At 33.2% G+C, this 14,567-nt stretch overlaps 2 protein-coding genes across 2 annotated transcripts; both read right to left on the bottom strand.

Moving 5' to 3' along the window:
- Nucleotides 1-2,074: 2,074 nt before the first annotated feature.
- Nucleotides 2,075-5,902, bottom strand: LOC130591027 (uncharacterized). The gene is made up of 6 exons (XM_057393845.1): nt 5,392-5,902; nt 4,434-5,132; nt 3,556-3,804; nt 3,201-3,347; nt 2,906-3,106; nt 2,075-2,496 (listed from the first exon to the last, which is right to left on the bottom strand). The coding sequence occupies exons 2-6, from the start codon at nt 4,692-4,694 to the stop codon at nt 2,203-2,205; spliced, it is 1,152 nt and encodes a 383-aa protein (XP_057249828.1). The 5' UTR covers nt 4,695-5,132; nt 5,392-5,902; the 3' UTR covers nt 2,075-2,202.
- Nucleotides 4,777-10,089, bottom strand: LOC130590956 (uncharacterized). The gene is made up of 6 exons (XM_057393749.1): nt 9,866-10,089; nt 9,062-9,779; nt 6,548-6,688; nt 5,451-5,538; nt 4,841-5,011; nt 4,777-4,784 (listed from the first exon to the last, which is right to left on the bottom strand). The coding sequence occupies exons 2-6, from the start codon at nt 9,572-9,574 to the stop codon at nt 4,777-4,779; spliced, it is 921 nt and encodes a 306-aa protein (XP_057249732.1). The 5' UTR covers nt 9,575-9,779; nt 9,866-10,089.
- Nucleotides 10,090-14,567: the final 4,478 nt, after the last annotated feature.

Below are 14,567 nucleotides of genomic sequence, written 5' to 3'. Positions count from 1 at the left end.
AAGTGAAGTCACAAATAAGGCAATATCATTCAATGCAAAAGCAACAACAAACCTGTTTGAATTCTATCATATATTTGAGCAAACAGTGAAAAGATGGAGAAGCAATGAAACTAGTGACAACTTCCGGAACAGAACTGAACGTCCCAAAGCCGTCAAATCCAAATCAAAGCTTCTGAAACATGCTGCTGATGTATACACACTAGCACTATATAATGACTTTGAAACAGAGTATGAGTGGGCAATGGCATCATTTTTACGAGCATTTGCAACAGAAAACTCACAGCTGAAGTTGTTTGAAGTCTCACCAGAAGAAGATTTCAGCAATTCACATACAGTAGCATACGATGAGGCGACAACAGAATTAGTGTGCTCATGTCAATGCTTCACAGAGACGGGGATGCTTTGCTTTCACATAATAAGGGTCATGCACATGTTCAGCATATTTCAAATACCACAACAATATATCCTTAAGAGATGGACAAGACTTGCAAAGTCAGCAGTATGGGAGAATGTTCAAGGTTAGTGAAATAAATCAATATGACTAACTGACAAATGAAAGCAACTAACTGAAAAACTGAAGACTCCAACTGAAACAATTAACTGATCACCTGAAAGATTTAATTAGTGAACTGAAAAAAAAAAGGCTCCAGCTGAAACATTACTATAACTAACTGATAAATTAATGTTACTACCAGAACATTAATTGGGGGTTTTCTTTGTGTGTGGGAGGGGGAATATTAGTAGTGGGGGGTTTTGGGGGTGTGGGGTTTAACACTTAACTAACTGAAACAATTAACACACCACCTGAAAGAATTTATAAGCTATCTGAAAATTTTAGTTAGTCAAATGAACTAATTGACTAAGAAACATTTATTAAAGCAGACAAAGACCAAAGCCAAAATGCACAGTTGTGGACACCATGGAGACATGCAATAACCAAGAATTTCTACAACCTAGTGTCAATATGTCAATCAAATGAGGATGCAAGAACATTATGTGACAAGTCGTTGAAGGAATTATACAAATCAGTGAAAGAAGTTTTCAAGACTGATCAACAAAAACAACAAGAAATCGAAGATGAAGAACTACGAAGACAAACAGTTGAAAATCCTGAGTGATAAAGACAAAAGGAAGACCACCAAAGGGAAACAAGAGAGTAAAAGGACATTTTGAGAAGCGTAAAATGAAGACAAGGCATCCGAACGAATATGGAACAAAAACCCCAAATGTACCTCAAGTTGAATAGTGTTCAAATAATATTAGTTTTCAATTGTATTCCACTCAGTAATTGATTGAAATTTACACTTGTTTATTCCTAAGCTACTCGAAATTCATTAATATTAGTATTTATTGTCCTTCAGTTAGACTTGTTTTTTTTTTCAGCTAGTCTTTCTAGTGCTTCATTTAGACGTGTTTACTTTTAAGCTTATATTAATTCAGTTTCAGTTAGACTTTATATTTTTCAGCTAGTGTTAATTTGCTTCAGTTAGACTAATTTATTTCTCAGCTTATCTTTATATTGCTTCAGTTAGACTTGTGTCTTTTTCAGCTAGTCTTAAAAAGCTTCAGTTAGACGTATTTATTTTTCAGCTTGTATTAATTGTACTTCAATTAGACTTGTGTATATTTCAGCTTCAGTTAGACTTATTTGATTTTCAGCCTCTATTAATTACGCTTCAGTTAGACTTGTGTAGTTTTCAGCTAGTATTAAATTTCCTTCAGTCAGACTTATTTATTTTTCAGATAGTATTAATTGTGCTTCAGCTAGACTTCTTTATTTTTCAGCTAGTCTTTTTAGAGCTTCAGTTAGACTTGTTTTTTTTTCAGTTAGACTTAATAACTCTTCAGTTAGACTTGCTTGTTTTTCAGCTACTATTTACAGTGTATAAGTTAGACTTAAAATTTATATTTACAAATATATGTCATACACTTATTATTATGAGTTAGATTTTTCATTTTTCAGTTGGTATTTGTATTTTTCCAATTAATTTTCAAACAACTTCATTTTTACACAAATGTATTCCATTCAAAGTAAGTGTAAATGTACAATTCATTAAAGAACACATATATAAAATGTAAAATGAGTTCTGTGCTATTTGTACTGTACATTGCAAAATTCAATGGTTTCTATTTCTACTGTACATTATAATAATAATAAAAAAAAGTTTGGCACCTAACAATAATGAAATTTCAACAGTTGCTCTATTTTACTTTGTCTCCAAAATTATTATTCAACACATCTTCTACTTTCGCCTCATGATCCCTCCTTCGCCGTAAAATGTGTGCTTCTTTTCTATTCGTCTTCTTTGATCGATTAAATGCTAATTTATCTAGGACAGCCTCTTTATCCTTCCTTATCTTCTGTCTTGCCATCAGTTCAGGTTTCTTTGCAGACCAAACATAACAGTCATGCTTCACTTTCTCTCTCAGTTTGTTTAAAGGATGGTCCACAAGACGAACAGCAAGCCTACACCGCTCAAGGTTTTTGGTGGCTGCCTAAAAAATAAAAAAATCAAAACTATTAAAAAAGGTTCAAAAATGTAACAATTACAAAATAAAACTAACTGAAAATAAACAACAACATCAACTAGTCTTTATAGTGCTTCATTGTTTTTCAGGTAGTCCTTATAATGCTTTCAGCTAGTAATGATTGTGTTTCAGTTAGACTTGATTGTTTTTCAGCTAGTATTTATTATGTTTCAGTTAGACTTGTTTATTTCTAAGCTAGTCTTTACAGTGCTTCAGTTAGACTTCATTATTTCTCAGCTAGTCTTTATAGTGCTTCAGTTAGACATCTTTGTTTTTCAGCTAGTCTTTCAAGTCCTTCACTAACTGCCTATCATACCTTTTTCTATTAAAAAACTTTCAAAAACAGAAATTAACAAGCAAAATAAAGTAATCATACCCTTTTCAGGTCAACAAGTGCAGCATGGTTAGTATTATGACCGTCATACAGCTCCATGGTTTTGATTGCATAGACACCACAATCAAAATTGTTGTCCTTGCTTCTCCAAGGGAAGTAAAGAGTCGATGTTTGCCAATGGTGGAGACGATCAAAATCACGACACCTCATAGTCTCTTGCATAAAAGAATCAAAAGCACGACACTGCATTTGAAGATCAAAAAAAAAACAACAATTAAAAAACAAGTAATAAAATGGAACAAAAAAAAAATACAAATGCTCATAAAAAGGTACTTACAAAGTATGTAAGACCGTTAAATTCCTCATGCTTATATCTATCAATGTCCTTCATGTCTGTACGATTGTCAATATTTTCAATCCTTTTTGCTTTCTTGTTCAGCACCAAGACAGTATAATGATCATCCTTGTGAACAGGAACAAAAATCTGGAAGATAAACATAAGATGCAAAAGCAATAAGTCTACCTGACAGAGAACAAAAAGAAATGAAATACTAAAAACACTAGCTGAACTAAAAACATACACTAACTGAAAACATAAACTAGGACTAACTGACAAGTAACATACACTAACTGAAAGAGAAAATTACACTAACTGAACAAATAAAAAAATAGTTAACAATAATACAACTAACCAGTTCAGCTTCTCGAATATCATTGCGTGGAAATGATTTCACCCATGAAGAAATAGCTTCCTTACATTTCTTGTAGAATAAATCATCATCTTTTGTAATAAGCTTTTTCTTGTTTTCTTCCCATTCCTTAAACTTCTGATCATACTGCCTAGTGCCCTCCAGGTTCTTCAAAATAATCTCATTTTCAGCAATCTCACTCTCAAACTGAACCTTTTTTACCTTCTCAGCACACAACCAATTGATATAGTTCTACAACAAAAGAAAATAGATATTATGACAAACTGAAACATTAAGTTTAGTTTTCAGTTAGACTTTTTAAAATGTCAGTTAGATTTATTTACTTTTCAGTTAGACTTATTAAGTTTTCAGTTAGACTCATTAAGTTTTCAGTTAGACTCATTAAGTTCTCAGTGAGACTCATTAAGTTTTCAGTGAGACTTATTTACTTCTCAGTTAGACAAATTTACTTTTCAGTTAGACTCATTTAGTTTTCAGTTAGACTTATTAAGTTTTCAGTAAGACTCATTAAGTTCTCAGTGAGACTCATTAAGTTTTCAGTTAGATTCATTAAGTTTTCAGTTAGACTCATTAAGCTTTCAGTTAGACTTATTTACTTCTCAGTTAGAGTAATTTACTTTTAAGTTAGACTCATTTAGTTTTCAATTAGACTTCTTTATTTTTCAGTTACACTTATTTATTATTCAGCTAGACTTATTAAGTTTTCAGTTACACTTATTTACTTTTTATTAGACTGAAAACATAATATGACCAACTGAAAAACATAACATCACAAACTGAAAAACAGAAGATGACTAACTGACAAAATAATATGACCAAATGAAAACAAACATATAAAACTAAGCAATAACAACACTTACAAAAGGCATAATATTAAACCAAAATCTCCTTGTTGCAGAAGGTGATTCCTCTTCTTGCCTATTGAACATGAAAGCGCATCCGTCAATAACTCCACTTGTCAGCCAACCTTGACGAGGCATGCTAATTAAGTCGAATTTGTACAGCTGAACCGCATAGTTGCTATGAGGATTATCAAAATCCACAATGAGATCACTTGTAAGTTCACTTTGCATAATGTCATTTTTCATCTTCACTTCCTCAGAATCTGTATCCAATGACATATATGCAACATCTTCATACTCATTGTAAAATAGATAATCAACCAGCAACCTCTGGTCAGGAGACAGATCACTCAAATATCTATTATAATGCTGCAAACTTCGACATAATATTATGCCATGGTTGTTGACAGGAACAGCATGCAAACCAGGCGTAGAAGATGAAACAACACCAGCTTCATTATCATACTCTTCTTTTTTAGCCTTGTCAGATGATGATTCAACTCCATGATCAGCAATCCTATCAATCAGGTCCTCCAAACCTTCATCGTCATAATCATCACCTGGTTCCTTAACCCTCACAACTTTCCCAACTTTCTCTGAAGAAGGGTCATAGTCCCACCCCTTCAATAATTCAGGTGTTGAAGGGATTTCTGACTTTACTTGTTTCTGAGGTTTGTAGGATTTGTATGATGATTGATCAGAATAAGAGCCATCACACTGCATTCAATTAAAATATTAAAAAACATGACAGATATACTAACTGAAAGATAAACATACACTAACTGAAAATAAAACAGATACTAAATGACAAGAAACATAAACCAAATGAAAATTAAACAATTACTAACTGACAAGAATGATACACTAACTGAAACATAACATAATACTAACTGACAAAAAAGAAACACTAACTGACATGAAACTTACACTAACTAAAACAGAAAAATAAAAAAACAGAAACTAAAACTATACTTACTCGAGGATATTTTACATTTACTGGAGTGATGATTGGAATTGAACTTCCAACACCCTCACCACTCTCTTCACTGTATGGAAGATCCTCAACAACAGGACTAGGAGTTAATAGTTGGAATGAAGGGGCATCGAAATCAGCAATGTTTTTCTTTTAGCAGAAGAATCAACTCTCCAAGACTTTCTGCTATATACATTCTCAACTGCTTCAACAACAGGAGGAGGAGGAGGAGGAGGAGTTGGAGTACGAAGATCAACAATATCAATACCAGCAGCGGTGCGAGTAGGGACGTGTGTAGAAATTTTACACTTATCCTTATCCTTAGCCCCTTTGACTTGATCATCATCAGCATTCCTCCTCTTCCTATCAGCTTCCTTTGGTTGTTCTTTCTCAAAATCTTAATTCAAAAACAAAAAAAAAAAAAAAAAAAATATAAAAAGTTAGAGTATCAAAATTTTCAGTTGGTCTGAATATGCTTTCAGTTTGACTTGTTTATTGTTCAGGTAGTCTTTATAGTCCTTCAGTTAGACTTGTTTTTTTTTCAGCTAGTCTTTATAATACTTCAGTTAGACTTGTTTTATCTTCCGTTAGACTTATTTACTATTCAGTTACACTGATTAAGTTAGACTTATTAAGTGTTCAGATAGAGTAATTTAGTTTTCAGTTAGGCTTATTTACACTTCAGTTAGACTTATTTTCTCTTCAGTTAGACTTACTTACTCTTCAGTTAGACTAACTTAGTTTTCAGTTAGACTTATTTAGATTTCAGTTAGACGTATCTACTCTTCAGTTAGACTTATTTGCTCTTCAGTTAGACTGATTCAGTTAGACTAATTTAGTTTTCAGTTGATATACTTTTCAGTTAGACTTATTTAGTTTTCAGTTAGACTTACTTACTCTTCAGTTAGACTAACTTAGTTTTCAGTTAGACTTATTTAGTTTTCAGTTAGACTTATTACCTCTTCAGTTAGACGTATTTACTCTTCAGTTAGACTTATTTGCTCTTCAGTTAGACTGATTCAGTAAGACTAATTTAGTTTTCAGTTAAACTAAAACAGTATTTCAGTTGTTATTTATAAGATATTATTCCTTTAGAGCATCACATTTTTCAGTTGGTCATTGAATTCTTTCAATTAGGAATAACATGAAAGAAACTTACTTCCTCCTTTCTCTCCTTCTGTATAAACCCAGCATCCAACTCCTTATTTCTTCCTTCCTCTTTATCTCCTTGAAGACCACAATCATCATCAGCATTGCCAGTCTTCTTCTTACCATCTTCCTTCGGTTTCTTTCTCATTATCTTCATTCAAAAACAAAAGAAATGAATAAATTCATTGACAAACTAAAACTATTTTTCCACCAGATTAAATAAAAAAAAAATACAAAAAGTTTCATTTGGTATTTATATGATATTCAGCTAGTATAAATATTATTTCAGTTAGAATATTACCTTCCTCTCCATCTCCATGAAGACCAGCATCCTTATCTCCTACTTTGTCTTCATCTCCTTGAAGACCAGGATCACCATTATCTCCTCCTTTGTCTTCATCTACATGAAGATCAGCATCCTTATCTACTCCTTTGTCTTCATCTCCTTGAAGACCAGGATCACCATTATCATCAGCATCATCATCCTTTCTCTCATTATGATTCTGGTGATCCTTATCATCACCATCATCATCATCATCATCATCATCTTCTTTATGCTGATCATCATCAGCATTCATCTTCTTCTCATCCTCCTCTCCTTCTTTTCATCATCTTCATTCAAAACATAACAAAACAACTAAAAACACATAAACTGAAAAAATTCATTTAGTATTCATCTCATTTTCAGCTGGTGCTCATATTATTTCAGTTAGACTGTCAAAGTTTTCAGTTGGTCATTTTATTCTTTCCGTTAGAGTATCAAAGTTAGCTATTTCACTTCTTCAGTTAAACATTTCTTTCACTTAGAGTCTAAAGTTTTTATTCCAACCAGATTACAATACTACAACATGAAAATAATATAATGAAAGGAACTTACTTCCTTCTTTCAAATCAACTCCATGAACACCAGAATCCAAATCAGGAACATTTTCAATTCTTCCAAACTCCAATTCAACAGGCCGCTTCACCAATAGTGAAATTGTAGGATCAACTTTGTTTGCACTGTCTTTCGCTTCCAAATGACGCTTGCATATGTCGTCAATTTGACTCAGAAAATCTGGGTTAAATACTTCACTATCATCCAGAGAAATACTGTCTTGAGACAGCTTCTCGCCTTCCTCCCGAATATTCTGGGCAATCTCCAAATTAACTTGACAGAATGCAAGCGCATTCCTCTTCAACTTGTGCATGTTCTTCACATATTCCTTCAATTAAAAGAGCAAAATAGAATAAACAAACAAATCAATATGATGATAAGGACCATCTGAAACAACATAAACAGAAATATAAGGACCATCTGAAAGAATCAAACTATCAAATGAAAACTTAAATGAAATATAAATAAACTTATTTAGTTTTCAGTTACACTAATTTAGTATCCAGATAGACTTATTTAGTTTTCAGTTAGACTTATTTACTTTTCAGTTAGACTTATGTACTCTTCAGTTAGACTTATGTACGCTTCAGTTAGACTTTTTTAGTTTTCAGTTAGACTTATGTACTCTTCAGTTAGACTTCTTTAATTTTCAGTTAGACTTATTTACTTCTCAGCTAGACTTATTTACTTCTAAGTTAGACTTATTAAGTTTTCAGTTAGACTAATATAATTTTCAGTTAGAATTATTAACTCTTCAGTTAGACTAATATAATTTTCAGTTAGACTTGTTAACTCTTCAGTTACATAGTTTCACATCAACTGAAAAAATACAAAGATCAACTGAAAGAATACCAACATTAACTAAAAGCAGACCACCATCAACTGAAACAATAGCCTAGATTATTTTTAAGGTACTCTATATAGTGCTTCAGTTAGACTTCTTTGTGTTTCAGATAGTCTATATAGTGCTTCAGTTAGACTTGTTTGCATTTCAGCTTATATAGATTGTGCTTCAGTTAGACTTCTTTAATTTTCAGCTAGACTTATTTACTTCTAAGTTAGACTTATTAAGTTTTCAGTTAGACTAATATAATTTTCAGTTAGACTTATTAACTCTTCAGTTAGACTAATATAATTTTCAGTTAGACTTGTTAACTCTTCAGTTACATAGTTTCAGTTAGACTTCTTTATTTCTAAGTTACACTTCTTTACTTTTAAGTTAGTCTTATTTGCTCTTCAGCTAGAACTGACATTATTTCAGTTAGAGGTCAACAGTCTTCACTTAGAGTTCAAGAGTAAAAAAAATAAAAACATAAGATAAATGAAACTCACAGGAACATCAAGAGCATCTATTTCCTCATCAGTCATCAAACTATGAGGAAGATCCATGATAAGCTGCCTAGTTGAAGGTGATGGACCCTCAACCACCTTAATTATAGGAGAACCAGACTTCCTACTAGCAACACTAACACTGGGAGTTTTAAACTCAACCTTCTGTTTTTCACGCTTCACCGGCAGAATAAAATCCATGTTGATCTCAAACTGCTTCACAACATCAGTCAAATCCTTCTCATCCTGCCAATAACTGATAAATGGCTTACTGACATTTGAATAATCCAGATTACGACACTTGAAGTTGTGAATAACAACAAGAGTCAAAGCGCTGACGCATCCACGAAGCTTGAATGATACTTTCTTCTGTCCAAGCTCAATCTTCTTAATCATAATAGACTGATGACAGTCCAAAACAGCAGCACAAAGACTTCTCAATATATATCCACACCAGTCATAACTTGAAATTGCAGATACATCTTCTAAACTCTTGGCACATTTCAGCACAGGCCCTAAATCAGCTATAGGACATAGAAGCTTCGACAACGAAAAGATCACAAATAACTTCTTGAAATCATCCCCGGATTCATATTTCTTAAACAAATCATCCCAATTTTTTCTACCAATATATACCTTCTTGGGATCAGAAATACCAAGAAACCTATGCCAATCCTTCCTGGCACTTCCAGCCTCTATCTGACTACCTTTCCTCCTAAAGGCGTCATCATCTATAACCTCTACTGCTCTATCTGACACAGGTAACCCCAAAACATCACTAATGGTAAACTTATTAAAAATCAGTTTACCATTCTTTGTTGAAAACATCATTCCAGATGCATTGTAATTTAACAACACCTCCAAATTCAGATTAGGACAAAACTTCTTTATCCTAATATCTAAGAGACTCCCAAACCCAATATCCCTAATGTCTCTTTTTTGCTCATCACTCAAATTACTAACCACTTCATTTAAATGGGAATAGTCTGACAATACTTGTAGATTAATTGACTTTATTTCTTGCTCAGTGAAATTCCTAACAAAAGTGAACAAAAATAACTTTAAAACATAAAAAAAAAACACAATCATATAATATAAAAGGAGAATAATGAAAAAACATACGATCTATCAAATGTGTCTTTCTGTTGATCGGGATTAGATCTTGAAAATGAAAACTTGATTGGTGATAGATCAGATTTGCTTTTCTTCTTAGACAAGGATTTATCACATCTGAAAGAAAGAAAGTTTAATCAAACAATAAAACTAACTGAAAAAAAAAAGCATCAACTGAAAAAATACAAAGATCAACTGAAAGAATACCAACATTAACTGAAACAATGGCCTAGATTATTTTTAAGGTACTCTATATAGTGCTTCAGTTAGATTTCTTTGTGTTTCAGATAGTCTATATAGTGCTTCAGTTAGACTTGTTTGCATTTCAGCTTATATAGATTGTGCTTCAGTTAGACTAGTTTATTTTTCAGTTAGTCTTTACAGTCCTTCAAAGTAAATTCTTTATTTTTTCAGCTAGTCTACATAGTGCTTCAGTTAGACTTGTTTGTTTTTCAGATAGCCTATATAGTGCTTCAGTTAGACTTGTTTATTTTTCAGCTAGTCTATATACTGCTTCAGTTAGACTTGTTAATTTTTCAGATAGTCTATATAGTGCTTCAGTTAGACTTGTTTGTTTCTCAGATACTCTCTACAGTCATTCAAAGTAACTTCATTATTGTGCTTCACTTAAACTTGTTGCTTTATCAGCTAGTCCTTATTATTTCATTTAGTATAATTATTTTTCATTTCATTCTATTCCAATTACACTTAAAATTTTCATTGAAAATTTACATTACTTCAGTTACACTTGTTTCTTTTATCAGTTAGTCAATATAGTGCTAAAGATACACTTGTTCGGTTTTCAGCTAGTATATAAAATGCTTCAGATAGACTTGTTTGGTTTTCAGCTAGTATATAAAGTGCTTCAGATAGACTTGTTCGTTTTTCAGCTAGTATACAAAGTGCTTCAGATAGACTTGTTCTTTTTCAGCTAGTCTATATAGTGCTTCAGATAGACTTGTTTGTTTTTCAGATAGACTTATTTAGTTTTCAGTTAGGCTTATTTAGTTTTCAGTTAGACTTATTTAGATTTTAGTTAGACTTATTTAGTTTTCAGTTAGACTTATTAAGTGTTCAGTTAGAGTCATTTAGTTTTCAGTTGGACTTATGAACTCTTCAGTTAGACTAATTTACGCTTCAGTTAGACTTATTTACTCTTCAGTTAGACTTATTTACTCCTCAGTTAGACCGATTCAGTTAGACTTATTAAGTGTTCAGTTAGACTTATTTACACTTCAGTTAGACTTATTTTCTCTTCAGTTAGACTTATTTACTCTTCAGTTAGACTGATTCACTAAGACTTATTTAGTTTTCAATTAAACTTATTTAGTTTTTCAGTTAGACTTATTAACTCTTCACTTAGACTTATTTGCTCTTCAGTTAGACTTATTTGCTAAACAAAATCAACTGAAAAAATATAAGAATAAACTGAAACAATACAAGAATCAACTGAACGAATATAAATATCAACTGAAAACAACATCAACTAAAAGAATACAAGTAGCAACTGAAAGAATATTATAATCAACTGAAAGAATATATAAATATCAGCTGAAAAACAACAACAACTGAAAACATCTGTATAAAACAACAAAAACTGAAACACAAACCCTAAAAACATGAAATAAATACTCTGATAAACTGAAAACATTCAAAAATAGAAAAAAAAAATATCTAAACTACTCTAAGAACTTGAAATCTACCTTGGATCATAATCACCATCTTTCTCTTTCTTCTTCCCAGCAGTAGACACTGCCAAAATTTTTCCTGAAGATCCAAGACTCTTCACCTTCTTCGACTTCGGGCTACATTACAATTACAACAACAAAAACGCTCAAATTTTGAAAACAAAAAAAAAATTACAGCAAAAACAAACGAAATTATACCTAGAATCATCATTTCTAATCCTCTTCACCATATTTGCGATGCAAATGTAATGGATTATGAACAAAAAAACACGCTAAGTTTCAACAGCAGAGAAGCAGAGAAGCAGAGGAGCAGAAAAATTCTAGAAATAATCAGTAAATAATATATCGGTTTCTTTGAAATGAAGAAGAATCAGTTTTAAAACTAGCGAGAATCAAGCAGAAATCCAAAAAACAGTTTCAAAATCGAAAAAAGATAATGACCTAATAACCGTTATATGTTTTTTCTAAAAATAAACAAAACTGCTGATCAACAAAACAAATATGAAAAAAAAAGGAAAGCCCGCGCGTTTTTTTTGGCCAGGCCCGTCCGACGGAAGCTATTGGGTCAGACGGTCTGACCCAATACTTTCTCTTATAAAAATGGTTAATTATTGTGAGTTACCATTCAAGGCTACCGAAAAATCAAAACACGAAATGGAACTTTTATTATCATTCCAACCCTTTATATATCTTGGCTATCAAATGGGTCACTAGTATTCTAATAGCTAGTTGTGTCGAATACCTATCTCAAATAATTACTTCCCAAACTCAAACTACTCCTACAGCTAATAATTAAGAAGGAATTAGCACAACTAATTTTACCAAATACTCCTTTAATCATTTCATCAATGAGTAGATATCAACCACTCCCATTTCTCTCGCCTTGTTATTTCTTTCATGTTGTGCAGCAATGCAAACGCTTGCAAGTGAACATACCTTCGCGAGTTACCACATTGCCATGGATGTTCGCAACTACCATTATACATTGCCATGGATATGACCATGGTTGCAAGGTGTAACCTTAACAATAAAATCAGCCATTTTACCAAACACCCCAAATAGAGTTTTGACCAATCAAAAACTCTATTTGGGGTCCAAAACTCTAAAAACACCTCAAACCTCTCATTGCCAAACACAGCCAATATCTAAATCATTGTTATTAAAATCTCGATTCGAATCTTACGATTCTACGATTTTACGATCCTGGAGTACCTCACCGATCCCGATCCTACGTAGGATCTTAATCTTGTAGGATCTTTCGATCCTGCCCAACCACAAAAAATCACATGGTAGAATCTTAACACGATTCTACGATCCTACGACTCTACGATCCGATCCTACCGTATAAAAACAATAAACTAATTTCACATATTATATTTCTCCTGTTAGATTTTGGTCGCATGTTACTTCAATCTTATAGTATTGAAAAACTATCATCATTTGCTAATTAAAAAATTCATTATTAATATGTATAAATTTTTAACATGAGGTTCTCACCATATTTTGGTATAATTATCTTTATTTCACCGAATTGTAGGATCTTACGATCCTATGATCCGATCCCACCGATTCGATTCTACCAACCTCTACGATCCAAAGTAGGATCCCGATCCTGATAACATTGATCTAAATCCCTATCCCAGAAGTGAAAGGAGAGCCTCCAACAAACTAAGCCAACCTTAACAATAAAGACCTTCGCTTACTATACACTTCACTATCACATGCTTTCAAGCATATACCAACGCAAATTAGGAATTCCATTCTATTATTCTTGAAAGTTGTACTTCCTATGTTTCTTTTTACTTGCAACAGTTTGACTTTCACGATTGCCAATGCATAATTTCAACCATCAACAACTTTAATTACCGATAAATAAAAATTATAAAAAATATATATTCGGAAAATATACATTCAGACGAATCTAACAAGATCCCACATGAATATGTATTTCCTTAACAATAAATCATCATACATAAACTAAGTAGAGTTAACTTTACCTTGAAAGAAAGGAAACCCTCTCTTCCCCCCCGAAAGAGCGATCTACCCCCTGGTTAACCTCCGCCGCGGCGGCCACCCTCCTCCGCCTATGGCTGAGGAGATCTCAAATTTCGTTTCAAAACTTAGAATAGATGATGAGGAAGACAAGGTTCTTGATCTTGTTTCCATAAACCCTAACCCCGAAAACAAAATCTCTCTTCTTCTGTTAGGGCGCTTACTCACTGAGCGTTCTTTTAACGTCGAGGCTTTTAAGAAAACGATCACCGGCGTCTGGGCCCCATCTCATGGTCTGGTTATTCGCGTCCTTCGCCCTAACCTCTTTGCTTTCCAATTTTTTCATTGGCGTGATATGTTGCGCGTCCTCGAAGGTCGTCCTTGGTGTTTTGATAATATGCTTGTGTTACTAAAGGAAGCAGATGGTGATGAACCCCCGGACCAGGTAATTTTGAATCAATCCCCCTTCTGGATTAGGTTAAAGAATTTACCTTTTAATATGCGTTCGGATGATGTAGTTAAAGCTTTGATTGGTAATATGGGACCTATAATTGAAATTGAGGAGGATGTCTTAGGTTTTGGTCGGTATCGTCGTGTCAAAGTGCTTTTAGATATCACCAAACCTCTAAGAAGATACAGGAAACTAAGAGACAAGAAAGGGCATGAAATTCAAGTGGACTTCGCTTATGAACGTCTACCTTTCTTTTGTTTAGCTTGTGGTGTCATGGGTCACTCAGAGAAAGATTGTCAGATTGTATTGGAAGAGGATAAATGTGAGAGTTTGGGGTGGCATTTGGGTCTTAAAGCCACCCCTCGCAAGGGTCGAACGAAGGAACTGGAAGAAGAGAAGCAATTCAGGCATTGTAAGAAGGTGCTTTTTGATGACAGTAAACCAGTGAGGGGGGACAAGTTGTTTGGAACAATTAATAACTCTTCTTTACTCCCATGCACAGATGGTAAAAGTAACAGCTTGCCATCCCATGCAATCTCGAGGGTTTTGAGTGAACCTGTTCTCTCTCCTTCCCCTAATG

Source organism: Beta vulgaris, chromosome 4 (genome assembly GCF_026745355.1).
Source record: "Beta vulgaris subsp. vulgaris cultivar EL10 chromosome 4, EL10.2, whole genome shotgun sequence".
NCBI classification, from domain to species: domain Eukaryota; kingdom Viridiplantae; phylum Streptophyta; class Magnoliopsida; order Caryophyllales; family Amaranthaceae; genus Beta; species Beta vulgaris.
Note: the sequence above shows the minus strand (reverse complement) of the source record. Positions and strands in the feature narration are given on the sequence as shown.